The sequence below is a fragment of the Cydia strobilella genome, chromosome 21 (assembly GCF_947568885.1).
Source record: "Cydia strobilella chromosome 21, ilCydStro3.1, whole genome shotgun sequence".
Lineage (NCBI taxonomy): Eukaryota > Metazoa > Arthropoda > Insecta > Lepidoptera > Tortricidae > Cydia > Cydia strobilella.
In genome coordinates this window covers 615,720-641,539 of record NC_086061.1, presented here as the reverse complement: position 1 = coordinate 641,539, position 25,820 = coordinate 615,720, and the positions used below count along the sequence as shown (strand labels likewise).

Genomic DNA, 25,820 nt, shown 5'->3' with positions numbered 1-25,820 from the left:
TTTCTAATTTTGCCAGCTTACATTTAACCCTGTCTAGTTGACATAGAGACAATAATTTATTGGAGCTTATGTGCACTCAGCGTCAAATACTCTGTAGCAGTCAAAGTGGCCAAATAGTTCGGTACACCATACTAAATATATGGTGTACCGAACTATTTGACTACTTTGGTTGCTACAAAGTATTTGACGCTGAGTGTACAGTCAAATAATTTAATTTCCTACCCATTTTGTACTTTGTTATAAAGCTGACGCTTTCCAGCTAGATTTTCGTACATGTCCCGCCTGTTGCTATCTATATTGCATGCGCATAATTATATTGTTGTCCCGTCCAAGATGCCGGTTGTACTTGTACGAAAATCTATCTGGAAAGCGTCTCTTTGTTAGTGACAATAGGGATGATGACACATGCTGAATTTTATAACACAATCTAGTAAAACAGATAGCAAATTAACAATTTATCGCAATAATGTGAATATTAAAATAATACATGGAAATGATATAAAAATACAGTACCTGAAAGTTTCAAAATTTAAGTTTTTTTTAACTTCCAAAAAGGAATAAAGTGAAGTACCATTCGATTCCTTACATTTTATCCAAAAAAAGATTGTATTGCAACTATATACATAAACGCAATATTTCACTGACAAAAACGCAATTTACTTGTTTTGTCCAAACTTCAAAAAATGGGCTCTCAGTGATCTTGACGTCACGTTCACTTATCGTTTTGTTAAGAGCGTTTCGCGAGTGAAATACGACTGTCAGTCTTTCACTGCCATTTTTGACTTTTGTATTGCTTTAATGCAATGTCGCATATAGACATTTGATCCTAAAAACAAATCTGATCGATTTTTACCATTAATGAAAATTTGTCATCAAGCCATTGTAGTTCGGGCGATTTTCCGCAACTCGACGACTGGCGCCTATTTTGCGTGACATGGGGGTGGGCTAGTCCTGCCAGCCCAGCTCCTCGAGGAAACCTATCAAACCTTTGATGTTGAGTAGGACCTCGGGGAGGTCTCTCGGGGATCCGAGATGTTTTGCCCTGTATGGGGCCACTCCGCTGCACTCCAGCACCACGTGAGAGGCTGTTTCTTCTGTCTCCATGCATCCTCTGCATAGGGGACTGTCTGTGACACCTGTTATAAAAAGATGTTTGTTAAATAGTCCATGACCTGTTATGACACTGGTTACCATGCTCAGTCGGGTCTTTCCTAATTGAAGGAGCACCCTTGTGAGCTTTCCGTTGATGCCAGGCATGGCTTGTTTGGCCTGTCTGCATCCAGTCTGGTTTAGCCAATGTTCTGTGTGTAGTTTCCCTGTACGTGCCAGCAGCATTGAGCGTACCTTGCTAAACGGTATCGGGAGGATCGTGTCGTCAAGCCAAATTTGTCACCAAATTTGTCATTGAAAATATCCTACCCATTTTGTACCTTGTCTTGTCACAGTGACAATGGTATGAGGTTCATATTGATTGTCACTGTGACAATCGGGAGGTTAAATATGACTGAAAGTTCTCAGAAGATATTAACAGATAGGTATAAAAAACTCAGATCAATAGCAACCAGTTAGTTAATACAAAATAGTTAGTTTGATACTAGTGTTGACATAAATCTCCCTTGTTACAGGCAAATTCCGTCGCGAATTCCACCGGTCGTACTTCAAATGCTTCTGCTGCTGCCACTCCCCGCTCTCTCCCGATCGCAACGGCACGTCATTCGCTCCCATCGGCAGCTCCCGCGCCGGCACCACGCGCACCGTCGTGCGGCGCAACGATTCTTGCGCCTCCTACCGCCTCACACATCTCTCCCCTTCCAACCACAACAGCATCAACAGGGACTTCCCCAGAAACACCAACACCTCCTTCATAGAGCAGATCAACGGCAACCGGAGACCTAAACTAAGAGAGGACTCAATCAGCGAATCGGCAACCAGGTTTACGTTAACTACCGACGCTTGCAGAGATTGACGATTGAGCAAAAATCTATTCTGCAAGGACCGAGAGGGAATAGAGACGTATATTGCCCGGAGTACGAACAGCATCGATTGTAAACCTTATTACGATTGCTTTAAAGATAAGAAACGTTACATTAGCGAGGAGAGGCATAGCGATACATACGCAGATTACCGCGAGTGTGATAACGAGTGGAAGGAACTGTTTAATGTTAAAGATGAAACAAAAAACGGGTTTACCTTTAAATTTAACCGTAGTCTTAATAGCTGTCAGATTAAGAATAAGAGGAAAATCAACACGGTCTGTTAAAGTAAGTTTTCTAGTTAAGCTGATAAATCCTAGTGTCAAGATCCCTTTAGCTTTTCTGAACATATATTAATTATAACAACGTAATGATACTTTGGTTATTTACAATTCCATTTATTATTGTCGAATGTAGAAGTAATAATTTTATCAAACCTCGTTTAATTTGAAGAATATGTTAAAGTTAAATTTAAGTATTACGAGAATGTAAACAAATAAAACACATATTTTCTCAAAATATAAGTTTTGTGGGGACTTAAACAAAACCTTTCACAAGTTTTTATATTAACTCGCAAAGCTAAGGCCGCAGACAGCTACGGCGCAAGAAATACGAATTAATGTGTTTTTAAATAACTTAACATAACATTCAATTGCTATAACACGTATTGATCCTGATGCTAAGATTTTAAGGTGTACTCTTTTATATACTATGTGTAAATGAGATAATTATAAGCATCATGGATATATTTAATTAAGTATAATTTATTACTGTGTTGGAACAAAAAAATAAAATCGTTGTCAACAAAGTTTGTCAATTTTAAATTTACCTATATAATATATTTTCTAATGTTTAATTCAAATCTGTTCAGAATTCAAGATAGATTTAAAAAGTCATCCAATATAATTTAGGTATTCTATTAATTATTACATTCTCAGTAAATGCTTGAATGCGTAATATGCAGCAGCTTACATGATCAAACTCTGATCTTCGTCATGATTACAATAAAATTTTAGACTTACTAAATTTACATTGAATCCACTCGTGCCAGAGGCTATGCCAAACAAAATTTTCAAGCTCACTTAACATCATTTGATATTGTCGCTGTCACATCATTGATCATTGACATAATTAGCCTATTATTGAATGAGAAATGGGATGTTGTTCTGTTATAAATAACAATAACAACACTACCCACTCACCCACCCACCACTACCCAGAGCTACCCACCCACTAGGCCAGAGCGGTCGTCGAATGCCGAAATGCCATAAAAGTTCTTTTAGACTATCCGGGCATGCACTTATAAATGCGAATGTACCTATTTCAATGTTAAGATCTAAGACTCTAAGATAAGGTTTTTTATTAATATATAATTATTAATAATGTATCTAAAGATATATTTTTATTAAATATTTTTTTGATTAATTATTATTATTTATGATTTCAAATAACAAATTGCAACTTACAGCGGCAGGGTCGAGAAGCGGCAGGCAGTATGACAGATTTAAGATTTTTACTAACTGTTTTAACAATAAAAATTTGATTCATATGAAAGTTTCTTTTTTTCCTAGCAAGTGTGTTGAAAAATTTCGTATGAAACGCGTGTGCATTGGTCATTACACACATCGGCGTTCTTATCGCCTTGTGTGTAATAGCCAACGTAGCACACATTTATCACAATGTAATATTGTACGCGTCAAATCTTGCGAGTTAAATTTAACCCACTTCCCGACTTCCAATGAAGCTGAAAATTTGCATACATTTGTGGTGACAATGCAATATTATGGTACCATCGAGCCGATCTGATGATGAAGACAGGATGTGGCCATAGGAACTCTGTGATAAAACAACGCAACCTAATTGTGTTTGGGGTTTTTAGAATTATCACAATAAGTAATCTGTGCCTGTCGAAAGAAAAGCACAGTCAGCGATAAAAGCTTGTATCAAAAATATATTTTTTTGCCAAAAACTTATTATTTTTGTACAGGTACAGCATTTTCCTTTCTGAAAACCCTATAAAAATTTTGCCTATGTCACTTATGCCCCAAAAATGAATCGAGCAACACCTTATACTTCACATTTTAACATACTGAAAGAAATAATTTAGTGAAGCATCTGTTTATTTGGTCTATACGTATGTTGGAAGCTGTTTACATAACTCCACTGTACTCCGGTAAACTACTTCCGAAGCTATTACAGGACTGTTCATTAGCCTCGAATCTTTTATCTCGATTATATAATATTCTGGTAGTTTTTTATGAAGTAATAGCAATGTTTTCTTTGGCCATATCTGTAAACGGAGCGTCCTCCGTCTAAGTTTAGGGAGGCGAACTGTGTTCGTTGCTACTTTTTCCTTGCAGACCATCATTAAACATAAGCCTATATCATTCTTGCGCCCAAGACAATCTAACGAAATATTACACATAGAGTAACAATGCAATTCTTATATTTAACTGCTGCTTGCTGTTAGATCAGAGACATCCTCATTTTTTTTTCATACTCATTCTATGTAAGTACTCGGCCGCTGGACTTGGTCACTTTTTATTTAGTGTATGATATATATTTCAGTTTATAGAATAGTTAATGTACAGTTGAAGATTTACGAGTATTTGACAGTTTTGTAAACATGAGCCCTTATACTTTTTCTACCTGAAACACAGAAAATCGAAATTTTGTTATCCGCCGAAGTTAAAAGTTTCAATGTGTGCGGCAGGCATTCAAGTCAGGAGGACACATTTGGGGTCTGCGTATATCTTTATACATTAGTTAATGTTATGCTATGATTTGATACCTATGAGTAATTCTACGATCGCAATTCATCTGAATGTTGTATTTTTGTCATATTTTAGTAGCATAAGTTGAAACGACGTTAATATATCAAACATTGTAAATATTACTACAATTAACTGTTAAATATTTAAAAATTATAACCTAGTCATAAAAATTAAGAGTTGTACTATTTTCCTGTTGAGTCAAACACTTCTCTAAAATGTTGATGCTAATTTTGGAGTCAATAATAGCGCTCACCTAAAGATTGATGCTTGTAATTTTTCTTAGTTTCGCGTTTGGAAAAAAAATAATTTATTTTTATATCACCGTTGAACCTTAGTTTCATGCTTTAAATTTTATTAGTATAAATTGCTGAATTAAAGTACTTCATAAAAGGTAAAAATGTGAACAACTGCCATCTTTGTACAATGTGTCTGTTGCAAACTAGTCAGTAATACATCCAAATCACTAAAATTCCTATCGTATTTAACGGTTATCTGTACTGCTGTAGGTACTGTTAACTTTTAAATGAGTTTAGAAAAATGTACTTAGATTTTTCCATTCTCTCTGTAATATAAAATAAAAATATTTTCTACTTAATGTTAAGAATTAATAAGTTTCAAGATCTTTATTTAGTACGATTTCTCCAAGTTATAATTGCACTTTTATATCCATTAAACTTTTTTTAAATTACCGTGTTCTAATTGTAAACTGGTTATAAATATTTTTTTGTATAAAACATAATTGTGTTATATTAAATATATGTGGAAGTAATATTAAGAAATTGTATTGACAATTTGTGTTACAGCTATGTACAGAAAATAAAAAAATAATGAAATAAATGAATGAAGTAAACACGCTATTTTTTATTATATTTCCATTTATTTACAAATATGATGTTATTTTATACAAGTATTAAATTAAAATAATTATACCTATATAATCCTGAAATGATAAAACATCAATTTTCACAAGAAGTTTAGAAAGGGGTAACTTTTTCAGCTTAAAAATAATTGGAAACATTCACACGAGCAAGCCATTCACTATTGGATAGTTTCTGCGTTTTGTACACATAATTAATGTCATTACCGGGTCTAACGCGGTTAAATAGATAAAATTATTTTACCTTTTTTCCGACGTTTCAGCTAGGTTACACTAGCTTTAATTATTTGTATTTGACTTAGATAGGTACTATATAATCACGATACACCGTTATTAATTTGACGGCAATCATCAGTTTTCCTTTTTAGGATATCTATTAAATTTTCGACACGATTGAATAAAAAATGTGGAAATTCAAGATGGCTACCGTTTTTTACCGCCTTTCAGATCCTCGTCATACATCAGACAATTATTGTATGTATGTACAAACACTTTATTGCACATAAAACAGGTTAAGATATACAATTAAACAGAAAGTATACAATCTACAAAGGCGAACTTATCCCTGTAAGGGATCTCTTCCAGTCAACCTTTGAGCAACTGAGAGTAGACAATTAAAAATGACATACAAATGAACACTATGTACAGAAAAGTGAAATTATGGTTCAATTATTACACAAGTAAATAATTAAAAACCTGTAGCCTATATTATAATATAAGTACACATATTAGTACATATTAAAATAAATACATACATAGAAATAAATATATACATAACCAAAATTAAATTAAATACTTGGTACTCAACCAGAACACAAGTCATTGGAGAGCCATAGCTTATGCAATTTACTCTTGAGTGATGCTACCGACTGGGACTGTCTAAGGGATAACGGCAACTTGTTCCACAACTGCACAGCGCGTTGCGCGTATTGTCTTTATAATCGGAACAAAAAAGAAATTCAAGATGGCGGCTATTGTTTACAATTTTGACTCAGTCTTTCGAATCCTCAGGTATAAATTTTTCACATGATCATACCAAAAATAATAATATAATAATAAAATAATCATCATGATTAGAGCAAAAAATAATAAATTCAAGACAGCGGCCGTTTTGGATTCTTAAAATGAATCCTTTCGAATCCTCAGATATCAATTTTATCATGATTAGAGCAATAATTAAGAAATTCAAGATGGCGGCAGTCTATTCAAATTTTGACTACGGATTTATAGCGGCCTATCAGAAAACAGTCCACCTACCCTACTACCACCTACCTGTACCTACACTATGACCACGCATACTTGCTTGCAAACGAAATGACCTGACCAACCTTGTGTTCCAAGTTGAATGTAAGAACTTTGCTTCGCTTTGCTTTAAATAATGTCATTCAGTTATCGTGCATTTCGCTCTTACTTGTCCGTACATGTATCGGCGTATCAGTGACATCAGTGTACGTTCGAATGGGCCTGTAACATAATGCAAGTTAAATAAAAGCATGAAAACCGCTGCGTTTTATCAACATTGCGTAGGCTGTTGCAACTGTTCAAGTCGAACAGGCGCCGCAATATTGCAAGTTTGACGCGGACCCGTTATCTATCGCCAAAGTTTTATCGCGAAGCGTTTCTCTCAAAGCGTGGGTGCGAAACAACCCTGCTATTTTTTTATTATTTCGTACAACAACGGTCGAAACTTTTTTATCGGTGTATTTGGTTATTCTTTATTGGGTTTATTTTTTCACCTATGAGCACCGAATCCTTTTCTACAAATAAATATTGTGAGTATTGAGTTTATACTTTTATTGCTTTGGCAATTTTGCTGTATTGGACGGATACCATTGAACTTTTATTTATTTATTCTATTTATTAAACTTATTTAGAGAGTACCCCACTGCTGGGCAAAGGCCTCCCTCCTCCCTTTCAACGTATCCCGGTCTTGACCCGTCTCCCATCAGTTCCTGTCAAAGGCGTAGAGGTCATCTCGACAACGCCATCGAGATTTGCCGCGACCTCGTGTTCGATTCTGTGGGGCCCAATTGGTTATTGATTTAGCCCACAAGGGCCACAAGTCTTCTGGCATACGGCTAACGTAGTCCCGCCCAGTCCCACTTCAGCTTGGCGGCTATTTCAGCCACGTCAGCTATTTGGGTTATGGAGTGCGATAGGTCAACTTTACGCCGAGAATACTATGCTCGATGGCGCGTTGACAAACCTTGAGGGTGGATTTCTGAGCTTTTGTGAAGGACCAAGTTTGTGCTCCGTAGGTCAGGACTACGTAATAATAATAACTCAGTTACGGGTACTAATTATTTTTGTGACAATTTTATTTGTCCTTCCTTGTTTTGTAATTTTTAACCCCCCATGCAAGAAGAGGGGTGTTATATGTTTGACGCCAATGTCTGTCTTTCTGTTTGTCTGTGGCATTGTAGCTCGCCAACAGATGGACCGATTTCGTTTTTTTTTACGTAAAACAAATTGCTCTGCGGAGGTCCATAGCTATGTTTGATAGAAATCGATCCAGCCGTTTGAAGAGTATCAGCTCTTTTCCAAAATGATGTTAGGCATTTTTGGCATGAAATGGATTTTTTGACATATAGCGTAGGGGGTTTTTAAATTTTTAATCTATAGTTGATTTTCCTTTTTTTAACGGCATATACCTAAAGTTGTTATCCACCTGTAACATCCCCCAACTTTCAGATGATGTGGCACCTTAAAGTGGCAAAATTCAATCACACTTGCAGTGACGTCCCAATTTCTCGATTATATGCCATCTTACTAAGACTAGGCGTCTTTGACCAACTCTAACGGAACACAGTATAAGACATATTACGATAGTCGGCTTTTTATCACCCTTTATTATCCAAGAATCAAGCAATTGGAGTGCCATAACCGTAAACTCTCCATAAAACCGCTGAGGCCGATGCTTCATACAAATTTTAGTACATCCTAAAAGTCATAATCGTTAGGGCTATCACGGACATTTCAATGACCATTAAAGGCGTTTACCCAGCAATATGAATCAAGAAGGGAGGAAATAGGGCTCTTGAAGGGTCATGAAAGCCTAGATAGCTCTTAGGGCCCTCTGTTTGTCGTATGTGGCGACTTTTTGCGTTAAGAAATTTTATTTGTATGTTGCATAAATTATCACACAAATGGTGCTCAACCCTTAATATTAATCTCTCTTTCAAGTTAATTGGTTTGATCTCTAATACCTAATTAACTGAAAAATAGCTGTAGGTATGTAGGTAGGGCCGCCTACGAGGCCTATTCCTAAGTTCTTTCTACAGTAAATCATTAAAATTACCGACAGCAGAATAATATTTGTTAAACTTGACAATTTAAAAGTGCTTGTTGCTAGGCCTATTTGAATAAAGAATATTTTGACTCTCTTGACTCTATATATACTTAACAGAAAGGGCACTGTGGAATACCATTTATTAGTCTATCCCAGTTAATCTACATATCCCAGGTACCTAAACTAATTATCTAGCCAGACAAAATAAGTTTTTGGAAAAAAAAAACATTTTTGATACAAGTTTTTATCGCTAACTGCACTTTTCTTTCCACAGGTAACTAATACCCGTCGAGACAATTCTAAAAACTCCAAACACAATTAGGTTGCGTTGTTTTATCACAGAGTTCCTATGACCAGTGGCCACCTCCTGTCTCCATCATCAGATCAGCTCGATAGTCATAATATTGCAGTGTCGCCTGACTTACATATATATGCAAATTTACAGCTTCAATGGAAGTCGGGAAGTGGGTCAAATTTAACTTGCAACATTAGACCCTTACTACATGCATACATACATATGTAGTTAGGTAATTGTAAGTAAAGTAAAAGCTTGTAAAAATGCTAGATTACGAGCGTTAGTTCTTAAACTTTTCATACAGTTCAATGGATGGCACTTCAAAGCGTTTCGTTCCACTTCTGTAGACAGAAATGTAAAAGTTTTATACTAAATAGCCTCTTGATTAAATGGGAAACTAATTTATATTTATAAAGTGGAAACAAACTTATTAATGAGCAATTAGTACAACCTGAGGCAGTTTGCTCCGTTGGTAGTCACACTGTCCACGAAAGTATGGGATACTTCTGCGGCGGTAGCACGGTCACATTTTTATTGTTTGTCACCATGTCTGTCACTTAGTGACAGGCGATAAAAATGGAACCATGCTGCGCCCGCTGGGTTCGAATACTTGTAAGATAAAGATAAAGAAATGAGATTTTATTATTAGTATCACCGCTGTTTTCAGCCCCCCCCAACCCCTCTCCCGTAGTCTAATATTAAAGCCAAATTCTATTATACCCAAAATTAAAGACTCGAATTTTTAATAGTATCTCTAAAAATATCATAAAACTTAACCAGCCATACATTGTACTAGGTACTTAAGCATCGAGACGCAAATACATATAAGCTATTTCTGTCCTAGATCTCAGCACTTAGGCAACGGATGCACGATTTGAAAATAAGAACCACACTCCACACCTCGCTATGCTAAAGTGCCACTTAAACTGTAAGTATTTGAGATACTTCTTTGCACAATTGAAGTGATAACGACGTAATCAATCAATTATAATAAATTCTTCGCATTCTTTTGCAAAAAAAAAATAACAACATATTTATACTTATTTAACCCACAAAATCTGATGGGGTACCACTGTAACTCCCTACTTACCAATCCAAATTAATATTCAATGTTAGTTTCAAACGCCCAACGCTAATATGTAAATACTAATGTACTTAGGAAAGTATAGAATGTCAGTTTTTAGGGTTCCGTACCCAAAGGGTAAAAACGGGACCGTATTACTAAGACTCCGCTATCTGTACGTCTGTCACCAGGCTGTATCTCATAAACCGTGATAGCTAGACAGTTGAAATTTTCACAGATGATGTATTTCTGTTGCCGCAAATACTAAAAAGTACGGAATCCTCGGTGCGCGAGTCCGACTCGCACTTGGCCGGTTTTTTTCATATTTTCTAACCTATTGGTGATGTTTGCACACTTAAAATAAGTACAAAAGAAAACAATGCTAAAAGTGTTATTATAGCTCCATCCACGTCTTTCCATTCCGTGTAACACGGCCTTCATGTTACTGTCTCAGTCTTCCAAAAATGGCTGTTGTTATTGCTCAGTTGAGGCACCTCGCCGTATCACATTATATTTTAGATTATACACGAGCATTCTTCTGTCTGCCGGTTTGAAATGCATTTTAAACGAGTGGATGTTTAACAGATTCCTTTAATACAACACAACAGTAAGTACTGCAAAATTTTAGCTGCACCAACCGTCCATACTCGTATCATTTCACTCTTCATTTCATCTTGATATGTTATAAACTATCTTCAGATTCTAAGAACAAATTAAGTTATTTTCTATGAAAATATTTTAATTTGTGGTTTTTCAAGTAGACACACTACTATTTAAACTATAAACTGAAATAAATGTCATATACGAAAGAAAAAAATGACCAAAGCCTCCAGTGTCCAGAGCTGGAATCGAACCAGCGTACCCCGTTTACCGGACAGGTGCCTGAACCGCTCGGCTATCCGGTCACGATGGCATGGGTCGAAATTTCCAAGTATATGACAATTCCCGAAGGCTTGTGGCGCCCCCTGGCCATCTCTAAGGTAGAACAGTATGGTTCGACCTTCTAACGTGGGGGCGCCATAAGCCTTCGGGAATTGTCATATACTTGGAAATTTCGACCCATGCCATCGTGACCAGATAGCCGAGCGGTTCAGGCACCTGTCCGGTAAACGGGGTACGCTGGTTCGATTCCAGCTCTGGACACTAGAGGCTTTGGTCATTTTTTCCTTCGTATATGACATTTATTTCAGTTTATCTTCAGATTGTTTGGGTGAAAGAATCTTTTCGTGATTTTATCGTCTTCGATTTTTGATCGCATTATTCCTGAACAAATTAATTGAACGTCAATACTTAGGTATATAAAGCAGAAATATATTTCTTATAAGCAAAGGAGCACAAATAGAGAATACAGTTCAAGCAGCCACAGTAAATCGACCCAACTTCTCTTCGAATGGTTACCTAGTCATCGAGTATAATCTTGTTATACGACTAAAAACTAGGCTTGCTTACACTAACTGGCCTGTATATTTTAGAATTAGCATGTTATGTTCGAAAAGAGTTCTCATCGTATGCAACAGTGAAATGCAATCAACGACTTAGACAAAGAGACGAGAACAAATTACTAATGCCAACATGCTCAACCGCTTTATTTAGAAATAACTGTTACGGCATGAGCATCACGGTATATAATAAGATACCAGAAGAACTGCGGAAATTGAAAGACCCATTATTTATGACAAAATTGAAGAAATGGCTAGTAAATAAATGTTTTTACACAATCAAAGAATTTCTGGACGAATAATGTTAATAAATAAATAAATGACCATAAATATTAAATTATATGAAATATGTGTAGTTTTGTAAGACAATTATAATATCTAAAAAAAATGAATGTATATTCAATTTAAATAATAGCTACAATGGAAAATCAATGTCATGTAAATAGTTTATTGTTAATGTAAAAAAAAATGTAGCTTAATTTTAAGATCAATATTTGCATGCTGCCATTGGCTAAACATGTGATACTGCTTATAATGATTATGTGAACTTAAAATTACCATGTTTAATCAAATAAATAATTATCTTATCTTATCTTATCTAAATCATTAATATATTATTGTTAGTTAAACAAGCTATAAAGAACAGCAATCTTGTGCAAACATTGCACCGGCGAAATCAGCGCGCCTTAGGGCTTTGCGCCGTCTTCAGATCTTTTGTCTGCCGTGACACGTATTTGAAGCTGCTTCTATTTTGTAAAAACTTTACGCTAGTCACCCTAGTTTTTGTAGGGACCATGTTCAAGTCTTCATGTCAGCTAGGGAGATGTTAAAGACAGATCTGGTGGCATTTTAGTGTTATATCAGGATCTTGGTACAAATATTTATCCTGTGAATAAAACTATGTATAACTGTGAAAGTTTATAAATTTAGATGTTTCGATGTTATAAATGTTAGTATAAATCACATAAGAATGGTAAGACATATATAAAACTTTGGCATGCAAACATACGAAAGAAATCTACATATTTATCTTTAGAAATAAACGTTTGGTGGCACTGGGTTAATAGTAATTATTTAAGACGAAAATAATTACTATTAGTTTCCATAAAAAATCAACAAGACAGGCGCCTAGAAAATTCCGGATATGACATGCAGAGGAACAATTTGATGCCTGATCCTACGTCTCCTAGGCATTAAAAGACAAGAGGAGCACTCGTGCTGCAGATTCAATGAGCTGAAAATTCTACCCATCTCTCACGGGATGAGATATTGTATGCGATTTGCTACGCCTGCCGTTGTGTGCAAACAGGTCACGTGTGTATAATGGAGGTAGTTTTTCAGGGATTCGTGGAATAAATTATCAAGGATATGCGCTATTTATTTCTTGTTTACTGCGCTGGCAACATGACTTTAGTGTTTACGGCAGTAAGAGCTAAAATGTTGATTTGCAGGTTTGCACGTTGTACAGTGGAGGCATGTTAGCGGAAGCACGAATGGACGATTTTCGTGCCATAATGAGGAAAAGAATCGCCTCTTAAATGTATCCTTCGGGGTAGCTTTCGGGGTAGCGCTAATAGCTTGCTGGTAGATATAGCAGAGAGATATATAGGGCTGTCCGTTCTTTAGTCACTGGGCATCTGTTGATCGTCGTGTGTACCAAGACCCCAAATAAATATTTTATAGAAAAAATCTGTGAGACCTTAAGATACTAACTCTAATATTGTATGTCTGTTTATAACCAACAATCTATGGGCAAACTGGCCTGAAATAAAGAATTTATTATATTATTATTGTTTATCAAGGGGTGTTGGAATCTGGTACAGAACAATCCAAGATAGACCCTTGTGGATACCCTGGTTTGATTCTGCCAACCTCGCTAGAAAAGTGTTAGTCTCAGCTTTCCGAGTCCGGTCCGGACACATCCCTACAGACAAGTTTCTGTGCATGATGGGTGTTAAATCGTCACCACTGTGTGCAAACTGTCAGAAGACTGATAACTTGTCTCACATGTTGTTGGAATGCGTCTGGAATTCGGACTTGAGAAAAAGAATTTTTGATAGTCTGGGCTCCATGCACAATGGACAGATCAATTGTTGGTTGGCAGAGCCTATATCGGACAAAGCAATCAGTGTTTACCACTTTATTGACCTCTCCCTTGAGTAGGGAACTATGAAAGCACCCATGAGGCTGACATGTTTACCTAGAGTGTCCAAAGCCTCAATAAAAACCAGATTAAAAAAAAAAAATATTGTCTGATGCAATCAATCAACCACGAGTACGTAGAACACGCTATGCAAGCGATGTAGGTAAGCAGGAAGCTGAAGCCATTTCGGTTGCATTACGTTTGCGAATTTATTTGTTTATTTAATTTGCTAGAACAACATTTTCGAAGCTTTTTATAAATCATAAATGTTTATTGCAAACCATGGTACATATGTTGTTACAGGTGATAAAGTTTCACATGGACCCTGACAGGGTAAGCACATATATTCTTAAAAATAGTTCTTAAAGCTAGTTCTTAAAACTAATACAATGGCGTGGAGAACAATTTTGCCTTAGTTGTGGTATTTCTTATATTTATTGGTATTTGGTTGTATATTATTATTGAGCTGTAATATGGGCCCTTTTTGTAAATGTTTAGTATCGGTTCTGGCGGGATGAGTATCGTTCCGACGTACGCTATTATAGAATTTAAACAAATGAAGGTGGTTTCTGACAAAAGTGGCTATTCATAAAGATATTATGGTAATAAATAAGGCCGCCCGTTGGTGTCGAAGCATATTATTACATTATATTAGCCACCTGTGGCGGAGTAGGTATACAAAATTACATGTATGATTATATAACACTATTTAACAAATTGCATTGGTCTTTGGAAAGAGACTTAGCTAATATCGGCTTCGTAGTGCTTTTTGGCACACACTACCTACCTATGTGACGTTTTTGTAGAGGTGCAATTATGCAATAGTACATTATGCAATAAGGGATGTATGGGCAAAACGTCAGTTAATAGTAATATGATGGGGGGAGCGCAGAGTAACTAAGTAATAAATTTCTGCTATTATTGCTGGCTGAGCAGACAGAGCCACTAGTACAAATTAGGCCTTCTACAGGCTTTGAAGCATGAAATTAAGGCATCAGTCGAATTTGTTTTTAAAGAAAATGCTCTCTTACGTTTTTTTAACTTGACTACGTGAAGGGTTACTACTTACTCGTAAATTATATGTCTGAGATTGTTGGTATGTACATACTTTGTATCGTGAGTCAAAAATAGTTGAAACGTGTATCGGTTTTCAAAACTAATGAGGTTTGAAAAGGGATTTCTACTTATGAAGTTACATAGGCTACAATATGGCAGTATAATCAGGCGAGATATTTAAAATTTTGTCGTAAAACACCTGTTTCTTGAGGCTGGTTTTATTAGTCGTCCAGTTAAATACCTACGAGCAAAGTAAAAAATAGACAGGTACAGATTTAGCACGTAAACAGGCACACGGAAGCCAGCATGCATTTAGATGGCCATTCCAGCGATAACGGCTCGAATTACACCTCATTAAATTTAAAGTAGTCTCACACATATCTATTAAATGAATATGAATATAACCTACAAGCGTTTTATGGGAACTCCTAGCATAACAACTATCAATATTTTACCTATACAGACAAGAGTCAATTTGCAGTGTAAGCTGTTCCTCATGGTAAGGCTATTGAACCTTAATATTTCGTGTTTGTTATTAAGGTTGAATTTTGACTGTTATCAGAAGTTGTTAATTATAAAATCTGCTATAGGGGTGTGAGCGATATAAATCTTGACTGGCTTAATTATCTGTAAAGGGTTAACAGGAAATTCGAGTTGATTATGTTTGCGTTACAGTCACGAAGGGTCACAGAGGTCAAATCAAGTTTGGAAAAAATATCGTCGGTGTAAGGAAAGATTTATTTTTTGGCGTATTTCGAGGGTTGAATTATAAATAGCGCCACAGATTATATCACACGTTTTTCGTTTACACGTTTACATATTTTATTTGACGCGTTCTTTATATACATATTTAGCTTAAATCTCTAACTAGTTTCAGTTTTAATATATTTTCTTAATAAAGCGTACTAATACTTATCAATAAATTAGTAGGTACATATGTACCTGTTACGTACAAAGTATAAATTGTCTTACTCACTTTTTAAAGACGAAACTACTATACCTACTTACATCTACCAAAGATTTTCTGGTGGTCAAAATTATGAAATAAGAAGAAGTTAGGTAGAACCCATATAAAACTAGTGCGGCTGGTTCGATAGCGTAGTATTGTCTATTTGTAACTTTTCGAGAACCAAACGGCGTCGACACAACAATAGATATCAATACTCAGGGATGTTGCTCTAATCTCCCTGAAGCTACGAACATTTTAGAACTGACTGAAGCTAAATAGAACAATAGCCGCAAACTGATACTCAGCTTGAGAGATCGAAGCTTTACGTGAATATATTTTCTGGGTTTGAACTATTTATATTCTGAATTAGTTAAGTCTATACATTTAAAGGGAAAAAGGAAAAAATTCGCACCAACACAATAAGGTACCAATTTTTCGTGAATCCTTGCGTGTAATTAAGACCCTCACATAAAATTGATTCAGCTGTACGCTTAATACGCATAAGCTTTCCTTGAGGTTGGATAAAAGGGGTTTGATGAAGATTATATACATAGATTTTTACCAAGTAATCAGATTTTAATATAACATAATAAAGATATTTTGAGTACCTTTTGGAAGCCAGTTACTGTATAGCTACATATAATATAAATGTTTGTTCAGATACATTGAAAGTTCTTAATAAATTTAATCATAGTTAATCGCTTTGAAAATAAACCTGCGTCTAACATGTTTCTAGTTCTATGGCCTTTATAGCCCGCGCTGTTGTTCAAAAGTTTGCTTTGCCGCATTGTCTCAGCCTACCTGTGTCACTGTGCCGCTCGTATTCAAACGAAAAACGATACAAAGAGGAATCTTTAGGGTACTGGTGAGATGCTGATTTGGTGAGACTTTTACATGCTTTTACTTTTTTTACAAGCTTTTATTTAACTTGCAATGTTTGTATATATGTATGTTCCGGTCAAATTTAGCAAGCTAAATTTCCTTTATTATATTGAGCTGAAACATGTTCCGGTCAAATTTAGCAAGCTAAATTTCCTTTATTATATTGAGCTGAAACTTAACTTAACCTAAATAATAAGTAAGTTGGGTGACAATGCCATATTATGGTACCATCGAGCTGATCAGATGATGGACATAGAAACCCTGTGATAAAACAACGCAACTCATTATGTTTGGGATTGTTAGATTTGTCTTTAATGAGTTTTAGTTGCCTGTTGAATAAAAAGTACAGTAAGCGATAAAAGCTATCAAAAATGAAATTCTTGACAAAAATGATTTACTTTGAAATTAGAAATGTATGTAGTAGTATTATAAATTCAATATACGCGATATAATCCGTTTTCATAGTTTTATTTCATATGTAATATTAATTCAAAATATAATAAAATGCTGTTCCCTTTATCTGTAAGTATTGTATTAACATGTAAAATATTTACTTATATTTTATCAATAAAAGATTGATTGATTGATTTGATTGACTTTCTCATTTGAAACGTGCGAGGTACAAGTTACAACCTAAGCCAACTAGGTACCAAAAATGTCTACCGCAGCTATCTTTCCTGTTTACGCAAAAATGTTTTCGCGGTAATCACTCGTTTCGATAGGCCTCCCTCTAATGTATCCTTAATGGCCACAACGTGGTTTATAACACGATTTTGCCCTAAAGGTTATCTTTAAAGATAGGTTTCCCTAAAGTACAAATTTCCAAGATTCTTAGGGCAGCAGAATTGTAAAAGTGACAACATCTTGGGCACCGATCAGCATTAGCGATCTTCACGGTTGTATCGAAATAAGATCATAGCCGTAACAAGTTATTTAATCTGAATCGGGCTCTTAGTATGTGAACGCACTAACGCAGTAACATCAGTCCGCTTGCAAAACAGTTAATAGATTCCAAAAACTCGACTATGTCGCAATTCACCTCTGGCACAACTCACTTCGGTCTCCCCTATGCTCTTACATATCACGTGTCGTAAGTTTAATAGGAATATTTCATATGTTTGATCCTGAAAATGTATTTTCTCAAACATGCAATGAAATATTGATGTTATGTTCTTCATCTGCCTGGAAGTAGTACGTCTCAGGCGCGTCTAGACGAGAGATCTTTAATGAAATGTCATACAAAGTTGCAGGCCTAGGCCGGGAAGTGGCTCGTTTTTAATTTCCATTTCACATATATTTGTGACACAGTATCATGGCATTCAGCCATTAAAATAAACTACAAGCATTATTTGCTTTTAGTTAAAAAAAATCGACAAACGACATTTGATATATTTTGCAGTTTTATTTGTATAAAATCTTTAAAAAAAAATTAAACATTATTAACAAATTCCAATAATATTGAATTGCAAATTTAGCTACAAATACACATTTAAAATATTTTATATAAATATTAGTGGTAAAAATGTGTACTCGAAACGCAAAAGAAAAAAAAGTAGGTTTTTTTTTATCGTTTTGAAGACAAAGTTGAAAAATTCTCGTTCTGTAATTAAATTTAATTGCATACAATGTACGTTGTTGATATTGTTATTCAATATGAGTCCTGACGAAGATACCGACGAAAAATAAAATGAATGTTAATTGTACTACGAAATTGAGACCTGAAGCAGAATTGACTTTAAATAACTTGCTGCCGCTAAATTCAACGGCAAAGTGTATGATAGCTAATGGCAATTTTATAAATTGAAAACTAAGAAAAATGCTTACAGTTTATCGGAAACAGATTTTGTGGCAAATTTTAAAGCACTGCTGAAAGAAACTATAAAGCCGTCATCACTGTGGGAAGTACTCCATGCTTAAGGTAACGATGTAAATATGTGAATAATAATCCATACTAATATCCATACTAATATCCATACTTCCATATCCATACTAATATTATAAATGCGAAAGTCTGTCTGTCTGTCTGTCTGTCTGTGTGTTACCTCTTCACGCTTAAACCGCTGAACCGATTTAGTTGAAATTTGGTATACAGATAGTTTGAGTCCCGGGGAAGGACATAGGATACTTTTTATCCCAGAACTCACCCCTTAAGGGGGTGAAAAGGGGGGTGGAAATTTGTATGGGGAATCAATACCGCTGAACCGATTTAGATGAAACTTGGTATGGGGATAGTTTGAGCTGTGGGAAAGGATATAGAATAACTTTTATCCCCGAAATCATCCCTTAAGGGTGTAAAAAATGGGGTGGAAATGTATAGTGTGGACCAATTTGGGGGTGAAAAAGGGTGGATTAAAAAGCAGATTTGTTTAAGAATTAAGGTACCCAAATTACTAATTCCACGCAGACGAAGGAAGTCGCGGGCAAAAGCTAGTATCAACATAAAGAACTATGTAAACATAGTTATGTGGCTAAAACTACAGTCAGACGGATACAAGGCGAAAAAATCACAGATACATAAAACACGTGTAATATAAATTAATGTGTAAAATGTAAGTGTGAAAAAGATATACGTGTTAGTGTTTTTTTTTTGTCTAGTTTACTTTTAGTTTCCCTAGAAAACATTTATTTCGTGGAGTGTTCATTTATTTATTTCGTTGCATATTTGAGAAAAGCACTACACATACCTCAGCGTGAAAAGGGGCTGTCGGCCTTATAACTATCCGGCCGAATAATTTGTCAGTGGCGATGAAAGGCTAAAATGTTGTGTCATAAATCATTTGTGACATTTTGTAGGGACAACGGAGAAAAATAGAGGACCTCTGTTGTCCCTCGCCTGAATGATACCAGAAACTGTTTGTATTTTCCCGGCCTGAAGTAAACAAATGAGAATATTAGTTGGGCACGTGTTGATAAGTCGTCCTTCGTGTCAGTGTACAATTTATGCGAATTAGCTAGCTATATAGGACTTCAGCATCTGTCTAATTGCCGCAGTTCTTTTAGGGAGCTTAGGGTCCGGTCAGTAACCTAGTCCCAAGAAATGGCACAGACAGTACTTTTTGGAGTTCCGTACCCAAAGGGTAAAAACGGGACCTTATTACTAAGACTCCGCTGTGTCTGTCCGTCTGTCACCAGGCTGTATCTCATGAACCGTAATAGATAGACAGTTGAAATTTTCTCAGATGATGTATTTCTGTTGCCGCTATAAAATCAAATATTAAAAACGAATAAAATAAATATATTTAAGTGAGGCTCCCATACAACAAACGTGATTTTTTACCATTTTTTGCTTAATGGTACGGAACCCTTAGTACGGGAGTCCGACTCGGTAGGTACCAAAATTCAAAGTTCCCAATTTTTTTGTACGAATTTTACTGGCATGTCCGCCGAGTGTGGGCTGGGCATAATTTGTGCATTTTCGCCCACCGGCTTCAGTTTTGCCAGAAAAAGTAAAGCCAAATCTTTATTGCTGCGGTTAACGATCACCACGAGCAGAATAAACAATTAATACTGCTGCACAATACCATTCAGAATATCAATATTTCTTTTATCTTAATAATGCAGATAGCATTAGTGTTTACAGAGAACATTCAACTTAGGCACTTGAAATTTTTGCACTCTACGGTAGAAATGAAATTCAACACTAAGAAAGAGTTTAAAAACAGAAAAAGGTTAAAACACACATTTGATTTTAACAATGCTTTGTATAAGAAATGCTGTATACTGTCTGATTTTTCATAGCAGATAGTTAAATTGCCAAGAAAACAACAAGTCAAAATCAAACGATACATTTTTAAATAAATGATCAATGATACCCACTGATAATCATTATGTCGTAGATTATAGACACAAAAAAACCGGCCAAGTGCGAGTCGAACTCGCGCACTAAGGGTTCCGTACCATTACGCAAAAAAAAATGTCAAAAAAAACACGTTTGTTGTATGGGATCCCCACTTAAATATTTATTTTATTCTGTTTTTAGTATTTGATGTTATAGCGGCAACAGAAATATATAAACTGTGAAAATTCAACCTGCTAGCTATCACGGTTCATGAGATACAGCCTGGTGACAGACGGACAGACAGACAGACAGCGGAGTCTTAGTAATAGGGTCCCGTTTTTACCCTTTGGGTACGGAACCCTAAAAAGAACATTATTGCAGAGACCAGGAAAAAAACATTAAATTACAAGTAAATATGAATTGGGTATTAAGCGGGATTTAAATTACGAAATTGGTGGCGTGAAATTGATTTCGTGACAATACTTTTACCAACAGTTTTACGTGTAATTTAATATTTTCGTAATGAGTGCATTAATACACATACTATAATATCATCTTATCAATTTTATTTAATGGGATTTAAGCTATACTATCAAAATGCTCGTGGACTCAGGACTAAAACTACTGTATTTTTACGAAATCTATTGAAATATAATTATGACTTCATATGTATTACTGAAACGTGGCTGGTTCCTGGCATTTATGACTCAGAATTGTTTGATTCGAGGTACAACGTGTACAGGACGGACCGAGACTGTGAGAGACTAGGGGTGACGCGGGGTGGCGGCACGTTGATAGCGGTGCGCCGCGACCTGCGGGCTGACGCGCGCGGCGCCGGCGCGCGCCCTCTCGTGGCGCTCCCGGACGCCGACGTTACATGTCTTGATATTCATATAACTCAAGGGCCAGTATCTAAAAAATTAAGGTTGTTTACTTGTTACTTCCCCCCAAGTAAGGAACTAATGGATTCCGAATCACTATTTTTTGAGTATTTGTCTGACTTACATGCGGATTATCCCGATGATATATTTCTGGTTCTAGGTGACTTTAACATCGGAGATGCGGTTTGGAGCCAACTTGATCAGGGCCCTCGTAGCCTTAGGTTAGGTAATCCTAACTTTAACAGCCTCACAGCCCAGCTATCAGCATTTTTACAATTTACAAACTTTGAACAGTATAATCACATTTCTAATAAGAACGGTAGGCATCTGGACCTAGTCCTTTCTAATCACTTGTGTGAGGTAGCTAGCGCGGACCCTCTTGTACCCATAGACACTCATCACCCAGTCCTTTGTATAACGATTGAAATTGGTTCGACTGAGCGTCTTTTAAAACCGGCACCGCGTGTAGTACGTCGATTTTTTGCCGCCGATTATAATAAAATTAATTTGAAATTGAGGGAAATCAATTGGGAGACGCAACTAGATACTAATAATATCGAGAGTGCAGTCAATGACTTTTACACCACTATAAATAATATAATTCAAGAATTAGTTCCCTCCAAAACAGTTACAAAACCAAGTAATTTTCCTTCTTGGTATTCCCGTAATCTTATCACGTTAATTAAGAAAAAAAACAAGATACACAAAAAATGGAAAATATATGGACGAGTAGCTGACTATAACGCTTTTTCTAATTTACGCTCTAAAATAAAAAACGAAGAAATTTCTTGCTACAATTTATTTATCTCTAGGGCTGAAAATAATATAAAAGTTAACTCTAAGTCGTTTTGGTCATTTATAAAATCCAGGAAGGATAGCACTGGTATTCCGGATTCGCTCTATTTAGACAATATTACGGCAAACGATGGAGTCAGCACGGCTAATCTATTTAGTGACTTTTTTCATTCAGTATTTGAACCTATCTCAACTTCCATGCCTAGTGTCAATAGCCCACAAAATTGTGTTATTAATAGCGTTCATATTGACGCACCTCTGGTGGAAAAATACTTGAAGAAATTAAAAGAATCCAAAGGCAGTGGCCCGGATGGCATTCATCCTGTGTTTTTAAAACGTTGCAGTAAGTCTCTTGCATTACCGGTATGTTTACTCTACAACATTTCACTTAGGTCTGGGTCCTTACCTCTATCATTGTGCCTATTTTTAAAAGTGGTGATAAACATAATATTAGAAACTACCGCGGCATTTCCAAATTGTCTATACTTCCTAAACTATTTGAAAAGATAGTTTATGACACGCTCTACCCAACAATAAGACCGATGTTAATGACGCAGCAGCATGGCTTCATTAATAAACGGTCAACTGAGTCTAATTTGTGCGAGCTCCTTGATTATGTTCTGAGCGCAATGGACAAGAATTACCAAGTCGATGCTATCTATACCGATTACTCAAAGGCATTTGATAAAATTTCACACTCTGTCTTATTAAATAAACTTGAAATGTTCGGTATCCATGGAGACTTGTTGCGTTGGCTCACATCGTACTTGCGGGATAGAACTCAGGCAGTTACTATCAAAGGATACACCTCTAGTTTTGTGCCTATTACGTCAGGGGTCCCACAGGGCTCGCATTTAGGACCACTACTATTTAACATATATATCAATGATGTCATTGACTGTTTTTTGAATTCTAAAGTATTATTGTATGCTGACGATACTAAGATATTTACCATTGTGAAGTCCGAGGCTGATTGTGTCAATTTGCAGGATGACCTTAATAGATTGGACAACTATTGTTTATGTAATAACCTGTACTTAAACATAAATAAATGTTCAATTATTACATTTACGCGGAAGCTTGACCCTATAAACTTTAATTATACCATCGGAAACCAACAGCTTACTAGAGTTACGGAGGTTAGAGATTTGGGAGTGTATTTAGACAGTAAAATTCAATTGGTTTCACACATAGATAAGATAACATCTAAAGCCTACAAAATGCTTGGTTTCATTTTTAGGCAAAGTAAAGATTTTAAAAACCCCACAACGTTACTTCTTTTATATAATGCATATGTAAGGTCATATTTGGAATACGCATCTACAGTTTGGAGTCCCAACTATTTAGTGCACATTAATTCATTAGAAAGTGTTCAAAAAAAGTTTCTTAATCGTATGAAGTATAAATTCAAATCTTTTAAGCCCGAGAAATTTGAGTCCTTGCAAGTGAGAAGAGAAAAGCGGGATGTAATTTTCTTGTACAAAATATTAAATAATTTAATTGATTCGGAAGAACTTCTCAGCAAGGTGTCATTTAGATGTCCTACGTATCGTACACGGTCCACCGCTTTACTATCAGTTCCATTCACTCGCAAAAAATATGTAAACAACAAATTTTTAGCAAGAGCATGCAATATATACAATAAGAAATATTCACACATTGATTTGTTCCAGCATAGGTGTAATAAATTTGTTTCTGTCATCAAACAAAATAAAAAAAATATAATAAATGGCAAATTTCGTTAACTCGTAGCTAGTAATAAAATTGTAATCTTGTGTTGTATTGTTATGATTGTTATTGTAATTGTGCCTATTTGATTTCAAATTCTAAATTGAAAATTATGCTTGTTATTTTCCAAATTCTAAATTATGCTTGTTATTATTACTCAATGTTATTGTTAAATTCAACTTTAAATTCAAAATACCTAATAATTGTACTTTTTTTTTTCGGAGCAAAGGAATTTTGTATTAACTATAAGTGGAAACTCTTTTGGCCTATGTTCTTACTATATCTTTTACCTTATTGTATTATAATGTGCTGTATGTTTCCCAAATAAATAAATAAAAAAAAAAAAAAAAAAAATAATTTCATGAAAGCAAATCAATTTCGTGCCTTGCACGATTTTTTGGTGAAATTAGTGTCATTCAACTAATTTCGTAGTGTAAATGCGACGTGAAAAACTAGTGTCGCGAAAGTGCCTGCGCTGTGCAGACGTGTACCTTCGATACTGAGGGGCGGTCACTACGATACTGTGTATTTCACGACACTAATTATTTCACGAAATTATTTTCGCATATATTGAAACCACTTTCGTGAAACTGATTTCAACATGCATGCCACTAATTTCGTAATAAAAATCCCGCTTTATGAAAGAAGTAAAGAACCTACGTTTCCCTTTGAAATATATTCAAGTAGTCAAGTATTCAACTCAGCTCTAATAAATTTCTCAAGATATATTATTAGCGCTTATAGCTGAGTATAAAAGCGTAGGATAGAATTTCTAGAAGTCAAATGAAAAAGAACGTAACGTACATTTCAAAAATGAACCTTGCTGTGTAATATTAAAGTTCAAATTCTAAACAAGAATTGATTGGCGTTAAGACTAACAAACTGTAACATTTTACCAGCGAACTCTAACAAATTATTTTCAAACTTTTCGTCACTTTTACTAAAAAGTTTTATTTTCTTTTTCTTTTAAGTAAAATACTGTTTCACTTCACTTGATGTGAGACTGAGAGACTGGTAAAGCAAATGACAAGCGAACGTTCCTCTCTAGTAAATATGTCTGTAATTTTCTGTACAAAAAAGTCTGCCGATTTTTGCGGGGGAGGGGAACGTCAAATGTATACGTAACGTAAAAATAGCCATGTCAGATAAACGTCAGTCCATACATTGTGTATGACCATTGGCCGACTATTTTCGACAGAAAGGAACGCCTGTTAATGGCTACTCCGTTTGGTTATATCACCCTAGAGTAAATACGTATTTAAGGCTGCGTTTCGATCAGAAATGTATAGCGAGGGATGTGTTTATTAAGAACCAATATTAGAATCACCTCATTTGTTGTCCTCGCTCAGCGTGCAGTGATTCTATTGGTTCTTAAAAACACATCCCCCGCAACGCATCCTCGTACATCTAGATATTGAGACAGGGACTCTTAAAATACCAACTTTATTTTCATAAACGAAGGAACAATTTTAAATGAATAAAGAATTAAGAAAAATATTATTGTTTTCTAGTGCTCATTAGTAAATATTTACCATCTCGCAGACTTCCAAGGCTCAGCCTAGTTTGAAGTCTGATGGATATATCGATGCACATGTAAACAACCTTTAAAAAAAATCATATTAGACGATAAACAATAAAGAAGCTTTCCATTTTCTCTATTGCACGCGCATAACTATATTGCATCATGGGCGGGACAGCAATTTAATTATGTGCGTGCAATAGAGAGAGCAACAGGCGGGTCAGAGTACGAAAATCTACGTGGAAAGCGTCTCTGCTATATAAACCGGCCGAGTGCGAGTCAGACTCGCCCACCGAGGGTTCCGTACAAATTTAACTTTTTTATTTTATTTTTTACAAAATAGTTTTCAGATTTTTCCTTGTATAAGACGATATTTCTT

The 25,820-nt window shown here is 35.6% G+C and overlaps 1 protein-coding gene and 1 long non-coding RNA gene across 2 annotated transcripts in view; one reads left to right on the top strand and one right to left on the bottom strand.

Moving 5' to 3' along the window:
• Positions 1-5,523, top strand: part of LOC134751057 (orexin/Hypocretin receptor type 1-like) — a 112,749-nt gene extending 107,226 nt beyond the window's left edge. Inside the window, exon 9 of the mRNA XM_063686398.1 lies at positions 1,626-5,523. Coding sequence (XP_063542468.1) covers positions 1,626-1,966 — 341 coding nt within the window. The 3' untranslated portion in view covers positions 1,967-5,523. The remainder of the gene's footprint in view (positions 1-1,625) is intronic.
• Positions 1-25,820, bottom strand: part of LOC134751072 (uncharacterized) — a 164,563-nt gene that overhangs the window by 70,260 nt on the left and 68,483 nt on the right. The window lies entirely within an intron of this gene.